Raw genomic sequence first — 24068 nt, forward strand, 5'->3', positions numbered from 1 at the left:
ATAAACAGCTTTATGGGCATGTAGGTAGGTTTTGCCTCACTGTTAAGTTTCAATAGGTGATTTTACCATAAAATATCAGTTTAGCAAGAATTTAACTATGATTTACTGAAATTATAGAAACATACTGTTTTAGAAATGATACCCTCAATATAGATCATTCTATAAGTGTTTTAAACTCCTCTCTTTTCTAAGTTTTTGAGGAAAGAGAGTATAAAATTATAGCTCTTTTGGAGTTCTTCTGTTCTTGTTTTTGTTTCTATAGGAATCAGTAGTGACCATTCTAAATCTACTTTTTAAGGCTTCAGCCAGGATGAATCTCTAAATTATTAATAGTAATATTTTGTTGAATGAATGAATAGTCCATAATAACAGCACAAAGAAAGATAAGACTGTTTCTTTTTTATCAAACTGGTAGTGTCTTGGCCGGGCACGGTGGCTCACGCCTGCAATCCTAGCACTCTGGGAGGCCGAGGCAGGAGGATCACTGCAGGTCAGGAGTTTGAGACCAGCCTGAGCAAGAGCGAGACCCCGTCTCTACTAAAAATAGAAAGAAATTATCTGGACAACTAAAAATATATGTAGAAAAAATTAGCCGGGCATGGTGGTGCATGCCTGTAGTCCCAGCTGCTTGGGAGGCTGAGGCAGGATTGCTTAAGCCCAGGAGTTTGAGGTTACTGTGAGCTAGGCTGATGCCACGGCACTCTACCCAGGGCAACAGAGCGAGACTCTGTCTCAAAAAAAAAAAAAGAAAAGAAAAAAAAGGTAATGTCTTTAAGATAGAATTTATATTGCTCTTGGAATTTATAGTTTTAGTGTATTTTCCTGAATGTGCAAGAAATTAAAATAATCTAAAGCCATATAATTCATATAAATTTCTAGTGCAAAGTTTCTATAAATAGATAACATAGAAGGTAATATAAGGACATCAAATTTTAATTATTCTAAAAATCTATTAACATTTTTCAGAGAAATAGATCTTGGAAAAAAGGCATTTCCTCAAAACTTTTCCATCTTTAATTGTCAATGGCTGTGATTGATACTTAATGGAGATAAGGACATACATTCATCTAAAGCTTTATTTCTCTTTTCATAGACAACAAATGAAGTTGTTTTAGCTGTGGAATTCCACCCAACAGATGCAAATACCATAATAACATGTGGTAAATCTCATATTTTTTTCTGGACCTGGAGTGGCAATTCACTAACAAGAAAACAGGGAATCTTTGGGGTAAGAATCAGAATGTTATAACTTCATTAGGTGTATAAAACTTAAATGTTTTTAATTGTTGAGTAAGAATAAAATCATCATACCAGAGGGAAAACTGAAAATTCTCATTGTTTCATTATAGAAATATGAAAAACCAAAATTTGTGCAGTGTTTAGCATTCTTGGGGAATGGAGATGTTCTTACTGGAGACTCGGGTGGAGTCATGCTTATATGGAGCAAAACTACTGTAGAGCCCCCACCTGGGAAAGGACCTAAAGGTACAGTGTTCTCATATTAAACTCACTCCTTATAATTCTCACATAGTACTCTTGCAGTCCCATCTCTTGCCCAGACCAGGAGAGAAAGAGCTGCTGTGGAACAATGTGGGAGTCACCAACAGACCTGTTGTTCTTCATAATGATCTTTTTTTTTAAATGGAATTATTTACCCAGTTACTTATTAAGCATATATAACCTACCATTTGACTATACTGAACCTTTCTCTTTAAGAAGTTAATACAAAATAATTAGAGATGGTACTGATATGTGTTAGTTTTAAAAAGTATAAAGGCTGTGTACTGGGCTGGTTCTGGGCTACTGTGAAAGCATTGCCATGTGGTAAAATGGGAGTGGGGAGGGTAAAGGAACAAACTCATAGTTCAGTCCCCTTCTTCGTTTTCTTTTTCTCACTTTAGGTTCTCTTCCTGGCCCCAGTAGTGGTCCTTAGCATTGATTCCTCTTTACCTCAAATCAATTTTCCTCAAAAATACAGATACATATTTTTTATTTTTAAGTTCCATTTGTATCCAGATATACAGGTTCACTTTGCCTTTTCCTATGGTAAATGAAAAAATTAGAAGAAGAGCATTGAAAATAACCTCTTTTCAACCCCATTTTTCCTTACTGTTTAAGAGCAAACTTTGAAAAAATGTTCAGAGTACCATGTACTTTCTTCAAAGTAGAAGGTAATGGGAGAAAAATTGGAGACCCAGTTCTAAAACCAGTGAGCCAGGAGCAGAGAGAGCAGTAGAAATAGAACTAGTTAGGCCAGTCAATCCCTGAGATTCCACCTAAAACAAAAAGAGAAAGGAGATGATGGTGAACCAACCTGAAGTTCCTGAGATACTTCCCTTGGAGACTGGCAGAGCAACAGGTCCTTTCTCTAGTTCATCCACTTCACCTAAACACACTCAAACAACTCGTTATCTCTGTCCTTCTGGAGTCCCTGCATCAGACCATGGAAATTGCCCTAAGTGATTTATGAATAAGGGAGTCTCTGTTCCCCTGCTCAGAAAGAAAGACCCAATTTACATGTCTGTCTTCCCCAATAAACTTTCTGAGGACTAGCACAATATCTGGTATTTGGTACTAGCTGTTTGAAAACTATTTGTCAGGCATCTTTTTAAGAGATTTTAATCTTTCCTTTGGGTGTCAATTTAGGAGTAAAAGTTGAGTGGTATTGATTAAAGCACTGTTTTCACTGAAATGTGGAGTTTAACATTATAATTATTTTATGATTGTACAGATTTTTACACTATATTTTTTAGGAGATATATATAGATGCTTCTCAACTTCTGATGGGATTATGTCCTGATGGACCCTTTGTAAATTGAAAATATCTTAAGTTGAAAGTGCATTTAATACCCCAACAAATGCATCGTAACTTTGAGAAATAAGTCCAGATGCTCCTCAACTTGCGATGCAGTTACATTTGTATGAGCCCATCATAAAGTCCAGATGCTCCTCAACTTAGGATGGAGTTATGTCACAATAAATCTATCATAAAGTCAAAAAATAAATTGAACCATCCTAAGTCAGGGATTGTTTGTACTAAAGTAATGGTTTAATTAATGTTTTTCAAATCCATTCACCTGAATTTCTAAGCTTGGCAGTTGAATTGAATTAGACATAGTCAGAAGTGAAAAAAAAAAAGCCTTAAATTGTATTGCCATTGACTCTCTATCATTGGCCATGCATTCTTAGCCTCCTTCATTTAGTTTAGGTTCAAAATTTACATATGAGAAGGATGGCAATAGGTTGAGGGTTCTTAAGAAAAAAGAAAATTAGAAGAACAGTATTACTGACTACCTTATTTCTCTCACTCATTTTTATTTTTTCTCTCTGTCTTTTTTTTCTCCTGGGCACATTGGTTTGTTCTCAGAAATGCCAAGAACAATAGTATATTAAAACACACTTGGCCGGGCGCAGTGGCTCACGCCTGTAATCCTAGCACTCTGGGAGGCCGAGGCGGGTGGATCGCTCGAGGTCAGGAGTTTGAGACCAGCCTGAGCGAGACCTCGTCTCTACTAAAAATAGAAAGAAATTAACTGGCCAACTAAAAATATATATAGAAAAAAATTAGCCGGGCATGGTGGCGCATGCCTGTAGTCCCAGCTACTGAGGAGGCTGAGGCAGTAGGATCGCTTAAGCCCAGGAGTTTGAGGTTGCTGTGAGCTAGGCTGATGCCATGGCACTCACTCTAGCCAGGGCAACAAAGTGACACTCTGCCTCAAAAAATAAAAACAAACAAAAAAAAACCACACTTATTGTTCACATACCCTCTAACACTGAGCAGAGTTTAGGTATAAATGTGTCCTTCATTAGCGTTGATATTTGTGTTCAGGTCAGGGGCAGGGAGAGATTCAGAGGTTTTTATTTTGGTTTTTGTCTGAAAAATTTGTGGTTGAGCCTCTGTGCAGAGAAAATCTGCCTGTGTACAAACAGGAAACAGGAAATCTAATCTTGTAGATTGCTGGGCAAATGAAGTGGCCTGTGTTGTACTCTGCTACATGACTGACCCTACTATGGGCAAAGTTGCTAAGAATTTTCTTTCTTTCTGTATATTTGGGGTTTTCTGTTGGCTGTGAAGGATTTGGTAAGTGCAATGAAATAAATGTGCAAGTCCAGACCAGCACAGGTGCCCACACTTTCCATTTTTTAATTCTTGTCACCAAATTTCAGTAGATCCAGTTTGCATATTCCCACGTATGACATTTCTGCACCAGTGGCAGTCTTACCAATCAAAATTCAAGTGTATGTGACATCACGTCTGATAAAAGGACATGTTTGGATGGCAGAAATATAATTCCATTAGCTAATCCTTTTACTCTAGTAAATAGGAAACAAAAACCAAAACTGTATTTTGTATGCCTCATAAACTCTCTGTATATATTCTTCTTGGCTTCCAAATCATTTTTTCCTCAAGTGTAAATTAACAGGTAATTTGCATTTTTTATTTCTTCAGTTGGTATGAGGTATTTGTTATTTATTTCTTACCTATATAAAATAGTTCAGTTTTTTTTTGAGACAGAGTCTTGCTCTTTCCTTTCTCCCTGTCAAATATACCTATCTATTAAGAATATGTACCACTAACACTGTCACAATGAGATAGTCAGCTGTAGCTGAATTTTTTTAGGATGCAAAAGCCCTGCAAATTTTAGTTAATTTTTTAACTATAGTAGCAGCTCAAATAGATGAGTAAAAAAAGAACAATCTCAGTGTAACGGCTTTATTGAAATATAATTCACATACCATAAAATTCACCCTTTTAAAGTTTGCAATTCAGTGATTTTTTTTGTTTATTCATAGAGTTGTGCAACCGTGACCATTATCTAGCTTCAGAACATTTTCATCACTCCAAGAAAGAAACCCTGTACCCCTTAGCAGTCACTTTCCATTCCTCCCTCCCCTCAATCCCTAGGCAACCACTAATTTACTTTTGGTCTCTATGGATTTGCCTATTCTTGACATTTCATATAAATGTAATCATATAATACGTGGTCTTTTGTGATTGGCTTTTTTCACTTAGCAAAATATAGCATGTGTCAGTATCTCACCCCTTTGCTTCTTTTTTTGGTTAGGAAAATGTTTGAAATATTTTCAGAGTAAAAAATTATTGTCATAAATGCAAAAGATTTTATTAAATCTTAAGCTTCACTGACTGCCTTGCAGAAGACTTGCTGAAAATAAATTTTTGATTATTGAGTTATATGAACTTTCTGATTATTCACTTTGTAGTTCTGCTGAAGTTTTCTTTCGAAAAAGACACTAAAGTCTGATGGTTATCACTAGTGTTTTTATTTCTCCCTCATCATATTAGGTGTATACCAAATCAGCAAACAAATCAAAGCTCATGATGGCAGTGTGTTCACACTTTGTCAGATGAGAAATGGGATGTTATTAACTGGAGGAGGGAAAGACAGGAAAATAGTTCTATGGGATCATGATCTGAATCCTGAAAGAGAAATAGAGGTAAGGATGGAAACGGAATATAAAAATATTAAATCCTTTTAATGCATGTATTTTGTCCCACATTAAGATAACTTATACTTTTCTGGGAAACCAGTGTACATTCTTATAATTTCATACCCTCTTCACAGAAAACAATTGGTTATTGCCTTTAGGATAACTTTGTTCAAAAAAACACAAAAGGACCATTCATTAAACAAAATAATTTGAAAATTAAAAAGATTAGACAGAACAATTAATTTGCTTATTTATTTCTGAGACTTTTTTAGTGATCCAAAAATATAACCATACAAATATAAAATTCAGCATTCATTCATGGAATGCTGTATCCAAGTCCAGGGTATTCAAAATGACCAGTTTAATTTTAAAACTTTTAAACAGTTTTTAAAATAGTGCACTTAAAAATAATCACTAATTCTATGTGTATGTGTCTGCTTCATGGCATTGACCAAGTGTATCTAGAAAACCTGACAAGTGTAAATTATGTGCCTAGTGAAAGTTTGCTACTTGAATTGAGGTCTCAGGGAAGTGAAATGGTTAAGAATAATATTTTAGATAAATGATTGTAAAACAAGAGCAAATCTCACAGAGTATAATATAGCTTCTGTTTTTTGGTGATTTAAATTTTGGACTTATGCTCAGTGTTTTTTCTACACATAACATGCTTTCCAGTTTTCTCTAAAGAAGAGGATCCTGATAGTACTGCTCTTGGCTTTTATTTCCAAGAAGATAGATAACAAAGAGTTGCTTAATCACAACTTTAAGTTCATAGTGGAAATGCCAGTTCCAGTACTATTTCTTTTCTTCACAGATAACTCATATCCTTTGTAATCAAAAGGTATACAAATCTAGTTCACTCCCTCCTTTTCCATTTCTAACAAATTTGGATTACTCTTAGAATTCAATTCTTTATATTTTTAGGAGTCATTTTAGATCCCACTTTATAAAGGAAAAAGAATTGCATTATTTCAGAAAAAAATCATTCTTTGGTGTTATTATAATATTAATATAACATTCACTGAGAATGTTCCAGGTAGTGCATTAAATGAAATTGATCTCCCAAGAAGTCCTATTACTTATAATACTTTACAATATAGTGTCTTTTAGTTTATTAAGAAATTTCACATTTTTTAATTTTTTTGTTTGACATATTGTAATTACACATATTTATGGGATATAATTTGATGTTTCCATACATATATATGTTGTGTAATGATCCAGTCAGGGTAGTTAGTGTATCTATCACCTCATTTGTCATTTGTCATTTCTTTCTGGTGAAAACATTTTTATATTTTGATCCTTACAACAATCAAGAGTAGGTAGAACATGTATTAATATCCCCATGTTACAGATAAAGAAATTTTTCTTAGGCTAAGTGACTTATCCAAAGCAATATAACTAGTAAGTAACAAAATCAGACCACATTCTTCATGTGATGCAATAGAACTTACTCCTTTCCCTACTGTTAACCCTTAACTCTTAAAATCATATAAAATGTAAATTTAAGAGTTTTAATCCAGTCTGGGTAACGTAGTGAGACCCTGTCACTGTAATATACATATATATACACACACACATACATATATATACATAAATTTAAAATTAAGTCACAGAAAGAATGATTATAATAATGCATTATGACTTATATGTAATAAAATGTAATTGAGTTTACCCTGTTATCTTCAGATTTGGAATTCTGTCTCTTATTACTCCATAATTGCTTACAGCCATAAATGCAATTTCGGATAGTAATTAATGCATGCTACTGTGTATATGATGACTTTGAAAATTTATTTTTTTTAGGTTCCTGATCAATATGGCACAATAAGAGCTGTAGCAGAAGGAAAGGCAGATCAATTTTTAGTAGGCACATCACGAAACTTTATTTTACGGGGAACATTTAATGATGGCTTCCAAATAGAAGTACAGGTAAGCTATTACTGATAATTATTAACTGATTATTTTTGATGGTACCTTTTGGTTTTTATAACAAGGAATGTCTTTCATTTTCAGGGTCATACAGATGAGCTTTGGGGTCTTGCCACACATCCCTTCAAAGATTTGCTCTTGACATGTGCTCAGGACAGGCAGGTGTGCATGTGGAACTCAGTGGAACACAGGCTGGAATGGACCAGGCTCGTAGATGTGAGTGAAGCAAGATGTGATTAATAATCTCCCCACAGAAACTCTTCACACTGACAGTCAGGAGCAGCAAAAGAAAAAGGACTAAGCATTGGTTTAAACCAAGTGTTTATATATGGTTTAGTGAAGGGGTTGGGGGTAAGAGGGGAATGATTAGTCTCAAAGTATAAAATGAACCCACTTTAAAGAAGCAAATTAGCAGGGTCAGAACTCAATTTTTCTGTCAGTTTCAGCAGTAAAAATTTTCAAGATTTCATATATTTATGGAGCACTAATTATTATTAGAATATTTGGGCCTCTGAGGGTGTTGCAGTTGTATTCCATAAGTGCTGCTCACTAACAGACTCTACTATCTTCTTTTGAGTGGTCTTTTACTGTATTTCCTCCCTACCCCACCAAGATATCCACCTTTTCTAGCCCAAAAGGTGTATACAAGTTCTTTGCAGACTCTAAAGAACTGTACAAATGTTTGTTGTTATTATCCTTATTGTTCCACTGCCTATCCACAAGCTGGTTGTCTTTTTCCCTCACCCCTCTGCCAGCATATCCCCTTCATGCTCTGAAATTCCTTTTCCTCTCATATCCATGTGGTATTTCTCATTGGCTACAATAAAGTTCATCAGAATTCCATGTTTATATGATAGAAGTTATTTTCACATATGTTTTTGTTACTGTCCCCATAGATCTAGGGAGACTTTCTCATGTACTCCCCAACAGCTGTCTGTCTCTCTTCTAGGAACCAGGACACTGTGCAGATTTTCATCCAAGTGGCACAGTGGTGGCCATAGGAACGCACTCAGGCAGGTAGGGTCTTTAAGTGAGCTGAGTAATCTGAAATTGTGGGATGTTTAAACCGTTATTCAGGAATGTTCTCAACCTGATCTGGAGAATTAATCTCTTAAATGGCACACTAATATGCTTGTTGCTCTATCTGTTATATATACTCATTTAATCATTTAGTAATTATTTATTGAGCGCCTGCCATTTGTTACATACTGTTGTGGGCATCCAGAATGCATCAGAGAGCAAAACAAAATTCCTGCTCTTGTGGAGCCCACATTTTTAGTGTGTATCAGGAGTGGAAGCAGAATGAAAATAAACACTGTAACTAATTATGTTAGAAAATGTTAAGAGCCATGTGAGGGGAGGGAGAATAGGGAATAGGAACGGGGGGATTGGGAGAGGGCATAGTTGCAGAATGACGAGTAGGGTAGTCAGGATAGGCTTCATTGAGAAGGGACAGTTAGCAGACTTGACTTTCATTTGTGAAATTAGAAGTATGAGAAAATTTCTCTCCTTGTTGTCTTTTATGCAGAGAAGGAATTTGAAGCTGATATAATTCCAGTTGATAATTTATAAGTTGTTTATGTTGTAGCTTTTGCTGTCCTGTCTTATTTGAATGCTACACATGTACATAATAAAGGTATATTTCCTGAAATCATCAATGACCTGTCTTACAGACCTTGTATAGCACATTTCCAAGGTTGTTAAGTAACGTATGTTTATTATCTGTCTATTTTTAATTGACTTCTATTTATTGCCTCTGCTAGTAGGTAGCCTTCATCACAATTTCTTTTATAAGGAGGCAGGGGAAAAATATGAAGTTATTTTTTCCTAAATTAAACCCATTTAAAAAATGTGGAATGCTTATTCTTCATGGGGTGAAATTATTGTGAACACATTTATATAAATATCATTTTTATGTGACTTAAATATTCCCAGTCAAGCAATTCAATTCTAACTAAATACAGTTATTTAAAAATTTTTTGTAGCATGTAGAGGTTTCTTTTTCCCCTCTAGTTGTTAGATACAAATTAATACCTCTGCAATGTGAAAGCATTCAAATTCCTTCTCATGTAGGGCTGCAAAATCTTTCAGAATTATGGAAAAACAGATCTCTAAAGTAAAGATAATTGAATTGTTGATATGTAACTAGAGATACTATTTGGTTCTGAAAAAATATTTATCAAGGCCGGACACGGTGGCTCACACCTGTAATCCTAGCACTCTGGGAGGCCACGGTAGGAGGAACGCTTGAAGTCAGGAGTTTGAGACCAGCCTGAGCAAGACTGAGACCCCATCTCTATTAAAAATAGAGAAAATTAGCTGGACGTGTGGTGCGCGCCTATAGTCCCAGCTACTCAGGAGGCTGAGGCAGGAGGATCGCTTGAGCCCAGGAGATTGAGGTTGCTGTGAGCTGGGCTGACGCCACAGCACTGTAGCCCAGGCAACAGAGCAAGACTCTGTCTCAAAAAAAAAAAAAGGAATATTGGAATTAAACTGCTTGGGAGAGCACTTGGTGATAACTTGCAAATATAGAAGGCTTTACTATATCAGATTTTCCCCAAAACACATGTCAGTAAAAGATTATTATGGGGTTTAAAAGCATTTGAGAGTTAGACCAAATAGAAAGGTATATGACAGGTTATGTTGTAGGATTTCGAGGAATTATTTTTTTTAACTTCAAAAAACTGGTCTTAAGTATATAGGAACCACCTGAGCCATGGTGCTGATCTTGCTTTCAGAAAACCACAGAGGCATTTACCTCAGATCTATATTTTTGGCAACTAAACAGATAATCACATATGCTAAGGTCATCTAAATAATAAATACCATTTATCCAGTATCTGATGATAGACCTTGTGCTAAATTCTTCTTATATATTACTTTTAATTTCACAAGTGTTCTATAAAGTGTTCATTAACATCTCCATTGCATAGACAGGAAACCAAGACCCATCAAAGTTTCAGTCACTTGTAATTGTGCTGGGATTTGAACTCAGGTTCTGTATGGTTCCAAAGCTTGTCTCTTACCTGTGCTCCTCCAATACTCTTTGAGATGTTCTTATCGTGTTTTTAGCGTTCCTTAGAAATATTGTAAGGAAGGTTTATCTTTGATGGTTAAATCATTGGCTGACATATTTTAAAAGCACATACTGTATATACAAGGAGTTAAACACTAAACAGAGTGTAAGGCTAGAGCAGTTTGAGTCATGAAAACACATTGATTGGATGGAGGGAGGTGTGTGTGTGCAACATACACCCTCCATCCATGTATACATACATACAGAGCCCCAATTTTTAAGGAAAAATTGGTCTGATTTAAACTCGCTGAAATTACTTTGTAATATTTATATAGCTGTAAAGTCATCACTGACAAGCTTAAAATGAAAAGTCACTCAATTTAAGTAACTTAAGCTAAAATTAAGCTAATTGTTTCCTTCTGGAGTTGTGAGTAGAAAACACTTTATAAGTGAGAATGATGTGTGATACTAAGAAATGCTGGCAGTCAGTCCAGTCTGGTATGGAGATGGGGATTGCTTAGAATCAGGGGAAATGTAGTTGTCAGTGTTCATTCATAGTTGTCAGTGTTCATTCTGTGCATAACTCCTGTCTTTGGTTTCATATCTGGTTAGGTTCTACTGATCCTTGGGGAACTTTCTCATTTGTTTTTATTTTTGTCTTATGTCTGTGAATACCTGCCTATACTGTCTAAAACTGAAAATGCTTAATGTAGCCATTCAGATTATTATCACTGACCCTAACCCTGAAAAAAGTCACTCTTAGGGCTAGGGATGTTTTTTAGTAAAATGCAACACATGTCTAAATTGTGTATGATGCAAAAAAAGTGACTAGTAAAAACTTGAAAGATATCTTTGTGTCCAGATCTAGATATCTTCTACTTCATATAGCCAAAGAGTAAGCATAAGTATGAATAAATTATCACAGTGACAAGTATAATTATTTTAAAAGAATGTATTACTAATATAGTTTTGAAGGGAAAAAATTAAATGCATAGCCCTAATTAGACATAGTAGTTCTTTAACATGCATAATGCTCACATAGGAAGGAGATACAGATACAGATATATAAAATCTTGCTATATTACCCAAGCTGCATTTGAACTCCTGGGCTCAAGCAATTCTCCCTTCCCACCTCAGCTGGGACTACAGGTACACACCACCTGGCCCAGCAAACACAGGAAGGATTCTTTTTAACAACTTTATTGAGATACAATTCATATAACATAAAATTTATTAATTTAGAGCCAGGCACAATGGCTTACGCCTGTTATTCTCAGTATTTTGGGAAGCCAAGGGAGGAGGATCGCTTGAGGCCAGGTGTTTGAGACCAGCCTGGGCAACATAGCAAGGCCCCATCTCCAAAAAAAAATTTCACCAATTTAAAGTATACAATTCGATAAATTTTGTTAAGTTTGCAGGGCTGTGCAACCATCCTCAGAGTCTAATTTCAGAACATTTTCACTAACCAAGAAAGAAATCCTATACCCATTAACAGTCATTTCTCACTATCCCACCCATTTCCCCTTACCACTAGGCAACTGATCTACTTTCTCTTTTTACAGGTTGTCTGTTCTGGACATTTAATATAAATCATTCAATGTGTCAACTTTTGTGACTAGCTTCTTTCATAACATAAAACATAATGTTATGTTTTCAAAGTTCATCCACATTGAATACTTCATGTATAGCATGTATAAGTACTTCATTCCTTTTTGTGGCCAAATACTATTCCATTGTATGGATATGCCACCTTCATCAATTGATGGACATGGATTATTTCTACTTTTTGGCTACTATGAATATTGCTGCTGTAGACATTCATATGCAAATTTTCGTGTGAATGTATGTTTTCAATTCTCTTGGATATATACCAAGGAGTAGAATTGCTGGGTCATGTGATAATTTTATGTTTAACATTTTGAGGAACTACCAAACTTTTCACAGCAGCTGTACTGTTTTACAATCCCACCAGCAACGTATAAGGTTTCCAGTTTCGCCACGTCCTTGCCAATACACGTTACTATCTGTATTTTGATTATATTCATCCTAGTGGGTGTGAAGTGGTTTTCCCTTGTGGTTTTGATTTGCATTTTTCTCATGGCTAATGATTTGAACAACTTCAAATTGGGTTATTTTTTTATTGTTGAATTGTAAGAGTTCTCACATATTCTGGATACAGTCCCTTATCAGGTATATGGTTTGCAAATGTTTTTTTCTCATTCCAAGGGTTGTCTTTTCACTTTCTTGTAGCTGTTAGTAGCAAATATATTTTTAATTTTGATGTAGTCCAATTTATCTATTCTTTCTCTTGTATATTGGCCATAAAGATTTACTCCTATGTTTTCTTCTAAGAATTTCGTAGTTTTAACCCTTACCTTTAGGTCTCTGATTCATCTTGAGTTAATCTTTGTCTATGGTGTAACCTGGTAGGTGCCAACTGTATTCTTTTGCATGTGGATAAACAGTTGTTACAGCACCATTTGTTGAAAAGACTATTCTTTCTGTATTGAATGGTATTGGCACCACTGTTGAATTGACCGTAGACACGGGTTTCTCTCTGGACTCTCAGTTCTATTCCATTGATCTAGATGTCTGTCCTTGTGCCTGTACCAGTCTTGATTTATTGTAGTTTTGTAGTAAATCATGAAATAGGGAAGTGTGAGTCCTCCAATTTTGTTCTTTTTCAAGATTGTTTTGGCTATTCAGGATGCATTGACTTCTCACATGAATTTTAGTGTCTACTTGTTAGTTGCTACAGAGAAACCAGCTGGCATCTTGATGGGGGTTAGTTTTTTCTCTATAGATCAGTTTGGGACATGCTGCCATCTTAATATGTATTAAGTCTTCCAACTTATGAATATGGGATGCTTTTCCATTTATTTAGACCTTCTATTTCTTTCAATAATGTTTTCAGGATATAAGTCTTTTACTTTTGTTTTTTATTTTGGTTTTTGTTTTTGTTTTTAATTTTTTAGTGAGTTCCTTAGGATTTTCTATATATAAGATCATGTTATCTGCAAATAGAGATAGTGGTCTTCCTTTCTAGTTGGGATGTTTTTTATTTCCTTTTCTTGCCTAGTTGTCCTGACTAGTTAAATGTTCAGTACAATGTTGAATAGAAGTGGGGAGAGTAGACACCCTTATCTTATTCTCCATCTTAGGGGGAAAGCATTTATCCTTTCACCATTGAGTATAATCTTGGTTATAGGTTTTTCATAGATGTCCTTTATCATGTTGAGAGAATTTTCTTCTATTCTTAGTTTGTTGAGCATTTTTAATCTTGAAAGGGTGTTGGACTGTATCAGATGCCTTTTCTGGTCTATTGAGATAATCATATGGTTTTTGTCCTTTATTAATATTTGGTATTACATTAATTGACTTTGAGATGTTAACTTTGTACTCCTGGGATAAATCCCACTTGGTCATGGGTATAATTCTTTTTATATGCTGCTGGATTCAGTTTGCCAGTATTTTGTTGAGGATTTTTACATCCATATTCATAAGTGATATTGGTCTTTAGTTTTTTTACAATTTCTTTGTCTAGTTTTGATATCGGGGTAATATTGGCACTAAGGGCTTTAGTAAGGCTGGTATCTCCTAAACTTAAATGAAGATTTCAAGCATACAAATGGATAAAAATTAGTATATACTAGTAATTGTCAATCATTAGTTACCAAAAATCTTAGATTTATTGAACCAATCACTATAAACCATTTAATTAATAAATTATACTTAGAAGTACCATACTTGGTTTTCAGATATGATGTTTTCCCATTTTTAAAAAATTTGGGGTTTTTGGTGGGATTTAAAGTTCTTCATAAAGCTCACAATACATATAAACCTGTACCATTATGAATTTGAAAGTTTGTAATCTAAATTATTGATAAAAAATTCTGCTTGATTTTTCTAAGACCCTAATTAATCCTGCTTCCCCTTTCTGTTTTTTGAAATCAGTTTCTCAAAAAGTTTAATCTTTATATTACCTCCAGACCTCAGGAAAAGTACAACAGGTTGAGCATCCCTTTTCTGGTCTTGGAACCAGAGTGTTTCAGATTTTGGATTTTTTTGGATTTTAAATATTTGCATTATACTTGCCAGTGGAGCATCCCTCATCGAAAAACCCAGAATCCAAAATGCTCCATTTCCTTTTGGCATCATGTTGGCATTCTAAAAGTTTCAGATTTGGGAGCATTTCAGATTTTGGATTTTCAGAGTAAGGATACTCAACGTGTACTTTTCTCATTCGGATGTCAGGTCTGTATCAGCTCAGACAAAAATATCCAGGCAGTTTATACGGTGCCTACTCTGGTCTTGGCTGGACTAGTTCTATTTCCAGACCAACATACAGTATTTAAGGAAGGAGTTTTTGCCATGGTCATTAATTTATAGGCTGGCAAATGGAGTTGAGAAACCCAGAGTTAGAGAAATCAATAGGTTTGTAGGGGGCAGGGACGTAAGCAAAGGTTAAGGCTGAACAGTGCTTCAAAGAAAGAAATCCACAGAATTGGGTCAGTATAGAGAACATATATATATCATATTGGGATGGAAAGGGGAGTTAACACCAAATTACAAAAGGGAAAAATTTATTCTCTTTTAAGAAAACATTTCTCTTTAAGACTGAGAGATGACCTAAAAGAAGACCCAGAAGTTTCTGGTCTGCATGCTAGCAACAGCTTTGACAAGGAAGCAAGCTAGAAAAATAAGTCTGGTGAGTAGGTAGGTAAAGAATTTAACTTAGTTTTTGACTTGGAATTACAGAACCCTAGATGTGAAGAGACTTAAAGTGATCCAGTTCAACTCATCAATTTTGGTGGTGGCTACAACCTTGGGCAAGCCAGCAATGGAGCTAAATACTGTGATCAAATTTTAGCCAGATAATATTGACTATAAAGGTTCTGAGCCTAAGAAATGCTCCTTCTGTTGAAAAGGGAGATATCAAAGACATATTAGTATCAACTGAGGCTTTCTTCTTTGACACAATGAAAAGAGAAAACTTCTAATTAAAAGAGAATAAAATTTTCCCATATGTAATTTGGTATTATTTAACATAGGCCATGGGTACTCTTGAGCTCATTTCCCAGGGTGCACAGTGTCTTTAAACTCTGTCAGCATGCATCTCACTGGGTTCTGCTTTGTTGTAACTCCAGTTCTGAGTCACTCTTCAAGTACTTAATGAGCTCCTGCAACTTGCAAAGCATTGTAGTAAGATGCAGTGAGTGGCACAAAGAAATATAAGACACAGTCCCTACTCCAAGTAGATCATAATCTAATTAGGTTATAACCTAATTACATGCTACGTAAAAAGATAAAGAACATCTCATTAGTAGTTTAGCATACTTGAATAAACAGGCACTAATGCTGTTAGATGAACAGAAGGTTGCTGTGAGCCTGAGTGGTCAGAGACAGTTTCACACAGGAGGTGGGATTGGGCCTGGCCTTGAAGGAGAACTTAGATCCTGAAGAGGCAGGGAAGAGTGAGGAGGTCCCATGAAGCAGGAGGAATAGATTGAGAAAATGCAGGAAACTCTGAGCATAACATACTGACTCAACCAGAACATCCCTAAAGGCTTTTTTTTAAAAAAAAAAAAAAAAGAGAGAGAGAGAGAGGGGTCTCACTCTGTAATGCAGGCTGAAGTGCAGTGGCACAATCATAGCTCACTGTAACCTTGAACTCCCTAAAGGCTTCTTGAAGCCTGAACAGTGAAATCCAAACTGTTTTGTTTACCTTGCCTTTAAAGCCCATTAAAAATGTTTCTCTCACCACTCTAGCTAGAATGGTCGTCAAGTTACCCTTTATATACATTCTAGCCATTTTTGTAGTTTCTTATCTACTTCTGTCTGCCTATTTATGTCCCATCTATCCCTGCCATAGTTGATGTGATAAAATCCTAGACCACCTACACCCTTGGGGATTTTTGCCTGCTCTGTAATAACTTCATTATCCTTGTTACTATCCATGTTACTTTAAACTACCTATCACTTTGTCTCCCCCATTAGATTTTGTAAACTCCTGTCTCCTTTCCTGATTCCTAAATGTTGGTGTATCTCAAAGAGAGAGCACTTTCCATAGGATCACACCCGTCCCTGGTGTGATACAGTGAAAAACACAAAGGCCAGAAGCTTTGTCCTAGCCAGTAACGAGTTGATGATTGGTCAGGTGTTTTGACATCACAGGATTTCAGTGTTCTTATTTTAAAATAAGAGGCTTGTTTTGGGCTTGGCTTTTCTTTTTTTCCTCGTTTGTTTGTTTGATTATTTTTTAAGAGACAGGGTCTTGCTCTGTTGCCCAGGCTGGAGTGCAGTGGCGCCCTCATAGCTTATTGCAACCTCCGATTCCTTGTCTCAAGTGATTCTCCTGCCTCATTCTCCTGAGTAGCTGGGACTGTAGGTTTGTGCCACCATGTCCAGCTAATTTTTTTCTATTTTTTGTAGAAACTGAGTCTTGCTATGTTGCTGGTCTCAGACTCCTGGCCTCAAGCAATCTTCCTGCCATGGCCTCCCCAAGTGCCCTCCTGTGTTTTGTCTTTATTTTTCTAATTATAAAAGCCACATTCCTATTTTTATAAGTAGAAGATCATAAGTGGGGGTGGGCAGGAGTTACAAATCTACTACCCAGAGGACACAATTTATATTGCGATGATATGTATTTCTGTAACTTAACATCATAAATAGACATATATTCATTTAGGAACTTTAAGGTACTTCCCAGCTCTAAAATCTTATTTTTTGGCACTAAAGAAATTGATACGTCTTTTTAAAAAGTCATCAAGATAACGATGGTACTGTCTTTTGGTCTTGTCTCACAAATCTGATTAGTTAAAATAAATGGCCAAAGATTTCCCATCTCTGGTATTTAGCAGTTATATTTGGAAAGGTCCAATAGGTCTTTTAGGCCATATGGAGCCCCATAATGATTACAGATTACCCTAAATCAGAAGGTGGGTTCTAATGTATATACTCTAGAATAAGAATTCAGTGAAAACTTAAGTATTTGTTTATTTGTAGAAAAATCTCCTTTGCTAGAGGATTTGTTGTTAGGAACAAAAGTCCTGAGCCCAAAAGTGTTTTCTGAAGGTAAAACATAGCCCATGCAATGAAAAGGGTGGGAACTCTAAAATTATTGCTAGGGGTCTATATGGAAGTTGTATACTTTTAATAACAAAGTTATTGAATTGTTACTAAAAATTATTTACCAAAAGTAGAAGAATTAATCTCTGAGATGTAATTAAAGAAAAGTAGGCAGGTTTTGGAGGGATTTGCTTTGGGGATTTTTTGGTTTTTGGTTTTTTAGGGGATAGCTGCTATCTCTACCCAGTAAATGACCAAGAGTTTTAGGTTTCTACACATGTTATACCAAAACAGACATTCTGGGGTTTGATTACATTCGAAGGGAGTATCTAAAAAGGAAAAATTGTATGCAGTTTTCCTAGAAAGATTAAACTGACTTAAAAACGGTCTTAAAACAGTGTTATTAATAGTTGGGGCCTCTCCAAAATAAAAATTAATAATTTTTAAATGTATAAGAGTGTGCAATAAAGTTTCCATAAACTCATTAAAAGCTTGAAACCTGATACTTACAGAGCAGCTCTGTATCTCACTGTCCTTTAGGTGTGTCGTTTTAGTCTCAATTGGAATATCATTTTGTTTTCTAACTCTGGAAAGGCACTTGAAATCAGCTTTGGCATTTCTTGGCCCAGAGGAATTTCATGGAGGTAGCCATAAAAATTGATTAATGAACTATATTCTCAGAAGAAACCTAGGAGTACTGTCCAAATGCAATAAAGTATGTTTCTTGTGCACCTTTTGAAATGGAAATGATCAGTAAACACGCAGCATATGACTTCCTCATACTAGTTTCCTGCTTCATTGGCCTTTAAACTCAAGTATTCACATATGGAAGCTATTTCTCTTACCTGAGTAGATGACAGAATTTATCACTTAGGTTAGCTGCCTAGAAGTTTCAGCCCATAGCTCACAAGTTACTGAAATTCATTCATGAATGTATTTAATTAGAAAGGGATTTCATTGATAGGTGCCCTTTTCTCTCCTAAATATTTCTTTTAATCTATAGGAGAAATATTTAGGAGAGAAAAGGGCACCTATCAATGAAATCCCTTTCTAATTAAATACATTCATGAATTGTCCCTTTCCAGATGTTATAATGCTTCAAAATTAAATGATTAAAATTAAAAATTAAATTATTGCCTCATTTTAGTGGCAGAATTTTTTTTCATCTGAATAATTAAAAGTAAAATTTGCTGCTCGTTTTGTCCTATCCAGTTATATGAGATTACGACAGTGATTTTTTTTTTTTCTATTCTTGTCCTATTCTCTCCACCCCAGCCATTTACTTCCTGTACACTGTGCTACTATTAAATACCTCTTGGCTTTTGTCATGTTCAAGGCTTATTTTAAATTTATTTGTTCATTTCTTCATTCTACAAATATTTAGCCTATTCTGATCCAGGCAGTGCTCAACTGTAAACTCTTCCAACCAGCTATGCATGTTGTCTATAACCTGCCCTCCTGTCATTTATCCTGCCTTATGTTGCCTGTCCGTAGTTTCCATCTTTGCTTTGTATCCTGTGTCTCACCATTCTCTTCTGGAGGACTCATCCTTTCCTTCAAGTGCTCTTAGCAACAGGTCTGATAATAGTCATTTATAACATAGTTGGATTTAAGTCATTGTTTACCTCTCAAGAGACATTTGCATTTTGATTTTTCCTATAAATATGAATGAAAAACTCTCTTATTCAAAGAATTTAGAGCTTCTGTGTGCAAGTGTTGAGGGTGTTGGGTGCCCCTGCTGGTTCCTTTGAAATCACACCAAATAAAGGGTTCACTGCTTTTCCTTCCCACCTTCACACTGTCCATGGACATTCTGACCTCCCCGGCTGTACAGCTGCTACTCCTCCTGCCTAAATAGTCTGTACTTTCCTTCAGTGTTCAGCTCAACCCATAGCCTGCATCTTCCCCAAAGATTTTTCTATGCCTGCCGTCATTCATTTTCCTTGTGTGAGTTCCTCTATTACATCTAGTCACCATTACTGAGGTTGGCATTTAATCATTCTTTCTTTCAATTGCCTCGTTTCCTTTTTCCGAACTTCAGTGTAATCTCCAAGAACACTGATCCTGTCACTTTATTTTCTATTTAAACAGTACCTAGCAAAGAGATGTAGTTGGCATTCAGTGAATAACTAAATAGAAACGAGAATATGCCTGGCCCCATGTAAGTTTATGTGTATTGTATCTAGCAGCATTTTGCAAAGTGAATTCATCCTTCATTAGAAGAAGAAAACATGTAATGCTTAGGGCTATCATTAAAATTTCTTAAAATTTAAAAAAAATAGGGGAAAGCAACCATTTTTTCTATAAATGCTAATTTCTGAAGAAAATTTGATTTTTACTTCTTAACAGGTGGTTTGTTCTGGATGCAGAAACCAGAGATCTAGTTTCTATCCACACAGATGGGAATGAACAGCTCTCTGTAGTGCGCTACTCAATAGGTAGGCAAATTTATCCCCATCCCCCAATCCTGCCATTGACAGTACTTCACTGTAATTGCATGTTTTTATTTCTGATAAAGCTGACTCCTTTTTTCTCTAGAGTTATTAAGTATTAAATATGTTTCCTCCAACATCACATTAAATTCTGCCAGAAACTACAAAAGATCTGCTAAAGTTAAATAACATTCTAAATCATCAAACAAACATAAATTTAGAATGAACTATTGCAACTGCATTGGCAATTGAAAGCAGAATAAAGTTCAATCAAATCCCTTTTTTTGGAACTACACACACTTAAAATTTTGAATAGGTATTAGGCTAAATGTTATATATCTAGTTAGCAACCTTTCTTTTTTTTGTTTTGTTTTGTTTTGAAAGAGACAGGTCTCACTGTCACCTAGGCTTGAGTGTAGTGGCACAATTGTAGCTCACTGCAGCCTCGAATTCCTGGGCTCAGGGGATCCTCCCACCTTAGCCTCCCAGGCTTCAGGGGATCCTCTCAGCCTTAGCCTCCCAAGTAGCTGGGATTTCAGGCACCAGCCACATTGCTCCATACCTTTCTTTGGATACAAGAGAATGTAAAAGAAATTATAGCAATATTCAAAATACAGAAATTTTTATAGGCCCTTCACGTCCTTTAGAATCTAGTTACACTGTTGTTGGTTACATAGTAATGATTAGTTTTTTAATTAGATAAAATATTTAGCAATTTATTATAAGAATTTGATAAATTCATTTAGCCTGTTTTGAATAATAATTTGTACTTTACTCAAAACATTGATTAAATTCCCATAATATTCCAATTATCTTGTCCCATTATTAATGTGGTTTTGATTCACGCTGTTCTTCCCTAGAGTTAGTGTGACATTTTCTTATATTTGAAAATATATTCCAGTAGTTGTTGGATCAGCATAGGGTCCAAAGGTCTTTTTTGATTGCTTCTCAGTTGTCTCAAAGGAAGCACAGAATACCATTCTCTAAATTGAACAGGGAAGAAAGAGTACGTACTTTAGGCTATAAACCTAGAAAGAGTCATCTTGAAGCAAAGTTTTTCTGGGGTTTTTTTGTTTTGGTTAGGTTTTTTAGTGCTGTAGTAGCAAATAACCATCACAAATGTAGCAGTTAAATCCAAAAATCAAGTGGACTTTATTCACCATTTGTTATGTGCTTAGCACTGTGGTAAGTACAATGGAGGAGACCATAAAAGAGGGGAACGTTGTCCTTTCCCAAGAGCTCCTGCCCTGTAATTGGAGGGATTGTGTGCTGGCTGAACTAAGCAGCTGTACACCAGCTTGCTGTGTTAACACTGTACTTCTACACCTGCAGGCAGGGTAGCCTCTCTGGGACCAGTTTTTAGCCAACTAGAAGGAGACGATGCTAGAGTCCAAGGCCTTTGAGCACCTCCAGGAAGGAATTGTGTATTGGACTAGATGACTATTTATTTTTCAGTAAGCATGCTTAATGATAGGATTCATTCATCAACCACCAAATAACAGCAACATTGATGAGATTTACCAGCATTTGGGAAATATCATTTAGGATAGCTCCAGTAAAATAACAGTAAATAAATCTGTCAGTATATTCCTGTAGTCAACACTTTGTCCTGTTTCATTCTAGATGGTACCTTCCTGGCTGTAGGATCTCATGACAACTTTATTTACCTGTATGTAGTCTCAGAAAATGGAAGAAAATATAGCAGATATGGAAAGTGCAATGTAAGTAGTGAAATAAAGTAAATCAAATTGTAAAATTATTGGGAAATTTTACTTCTGTCAAAAAGAGAATTAAATGTTTACATTGATGTATCAATTATTTTCTACTGTTAGATGCTTTAATCTCTGTCTTTGAAAACTGATATTACATGACAGCAGAACATTGTAGTTTCCCATGTACAACAGAAAGACATCTCCTTTTGATAGAAGTTTAAAAATTTGTCAGTCTCTGACTAGTTTTAAGATGGTTTCTTAAAGTTATTTCCATAGGAAACTCTTAGAATAACTTTTTGAAAATGGAGTGAGTCAGAAATAAAAGGATATCTCGCTTTTAATCTCAGCGTCCCATGTCCCTACCCACTCCCAACACCCTCCAATGTTTTATGTCACCTCTCTGCCACTAAAAATACAATAATTTATATGGAGATTTGTTTACATTTAAAAGAGCTAACAGAAGGATGTTTCCTATAATTTGTTGCCCCTTTTTACCTTGATTAGGTTATAATTATGGGGTGAGGGTTGGATTGAATTCTGTAGACATACTCTGTATGGCAGGTACTCCACTAACTAAAGAAATGGTCTAGGAGTCAGGAATATGCACAAGATATGTTTCTTTGTCCTCAGGAAATACAGTCAAGCTGAGGGCAGGACAAGGAAGGGTAGGCAGTGTAGCATAATGGTTAAGAGCACAGACTGTGGGCCAGATTACCTGTATTTGAATCCTTCCTTCACCACTGACAAGCTAATGTGACCTTGAGGAAGTATTTAAACCTTTTACTTCAGTTTTCTCATCTATAAAATGAGGATACTTGTAAAAAGTATCTACTTCATAGAATTAAAACAAGTTAATGTTTATGTTAGAATTAAAACAATGTTATACTGCTTCACTTGACCAGCCTTTAAAAAAAAAAATGTTATAAAGTACTTGGGATAGTGCTTGGCACACAGTAAGTACTCAATAAATGTTAACTATTATTTTTATAGAAAATGAGGTTACTTTGTATATATGTTAGGAAATTAGAATTAGCAAATCGTGATGAATTAGTAATACAGACCCTTTAATGGTCTTTATCACCAATAACAGTTCGTTTTAAGGGAATAAATAAAAGAATTAGTTTTTAGAAGGATATACATCTTATAATAAGTAAAATAAACTTCAGTATGGGTCTGAAATTTATTTTGCTTACCATATATAAGCAAAAATAAAGCCATTTAATATTTGAGGAGGAGAGACTTGTTTATTGCATATTTTGTGCTATATGTTAAAACCAGCCCATTTATAAACTGGTCTGCAAACAGCCTTAGAGTTTTAGAATTTACCTTAAAATATCTGTGTTTGCCTTAACAATTATAAATCATTATCCATTATATTTATTTAAATACATCTTTTAACTGATTTATCAATGTAATGTTTGTAATATGGAATAATATACAACTTGATCAAATGAAATGTTCCACTCAAAGGAATTTTCAGATTACTGAAGTTTTACCCTACCAGGCCCCAAATTTTTCTGAACTATTTTTTAATCTCAACTTTTTAAAATCCGTCTCTTAATAAACAGAGAGTATATTAAATATGATTTAATCTTGTGGAATCATAAAATATTATAGGCAGTACTGTAGCACTTACTTAGCTAAACCCTCATTTCAGAGAAGATTAATGACTTGTCATTGGCTGCATCTTGACATAGTGGCAGATCCCGGAATTGAACACAGTTCTCCTAACTCTTAGTAGAACAAACTTTCCAATGTATAGTAATGCCTTAGATTTTTCATTATGTATATTATTTTACTGTGCTATTACAGTACAGCTGATCCAGAAAACAAACGGAGCACTGGGTGATCAGAATGACCTTGGAAGTGTTGAGAAATGGCAACTTTATCAATTACATGAGACTTGTCCTACTATGATTAGTCAGCTTTTATCTTTAGAATGTTTGAAAGTATTATTTCAGGATACCCTTAGGAACTGTTAAAGTTTACAGTGCTGTTTGAGGCTATAACGAAAGACTCAGCTACTCTAATTATCTTGTTTTGTGCTTTGCTTCCAGCTGTCACTTCTCTTTACTGTCTGCTTTTGCCAGCTGGTCTTATATATCCTATTAACTGCTTTTATCTATTGTTTCCTATTATATAGAACAGACAAAACTGGGTTAATGCTGGCTCTGCTGCTTACTAGTTTGTGACTTTGAGCAAGTTAATTAACTTCTCTGAGTCTTAATTTTATTATCTTAAAAATGGAGATTATAATGGTTCCTACTGCAGCATTGTTGTGAAGATTAGGTCTTTCGTAAAACGTGGCGACTAGGACTACTCTCAGAATTCCAGATACAAATGCTGTTTTCTATTTTATTTCTAATAACTTTCCTGTTACTTGTCAACATTTAAGTGACCAGTGTAGCTACAGAAGCATACTGGGCTTAGAGCTTTAGGAAATGTCCTTCTAATAAA

General features: G+C 35.3%; 1 protein-coding gene across 4 annotated transcripts in view; it reads left to right on the forward strand.

Moving 5' to 3' along the window:
* EML4 (EMAP like 4) overlaps positions 1-24068 on the forward strand; it is a 148322-nt gene that overhangs the window by 110888 nt on the left and 13366 nt on the right. For all 4 annotated transcript variants that reach the window (XM_045549473.1, XM_045549474.1, XM_045549475.1 and 1 more), the window contains 8 exons: positions 1094-1228; positions 1350-1485; positions 5306-5457; positions 7258-7383; positions 7468-7599; positions 8333-8400; positions 19817-19905; positions 21523-21620. In XM_045549473.1, coding sequence (XP_045405429.1) covers positions 1094-1228; positions 1350-1485; positions 5306-5457; positions 7258-7383; positions 7468-7599; positions 8333-8400; positions 19817-19905; positions 21523-21620 — 936 coding nt within the window. The remainder of the gene's footprint in view (positions 1-1093; positions 1229-1349; positions 1486-5305; positions 5458-7257; positions 7384-7467; positions 7600-8332; positions 8401-19816; positions 19906-21522; positions 21621-24068) is intronic.

The sequence above is a fragment of the Lemur catta genome, chromosome 4 (genome assembly GCF_020740605.2).
Source record: "Lemur catta isolate mLemCat1 chromosome 4, mLemCat1.pri, whole genome shotgun sequence".
In the NCBI taxonomy this organism is placed as follows: Eukaryota; Metazoa; Chordata; class Mammalia; order Primates; family Lemuridae; genus Lemur; species Lemur catta.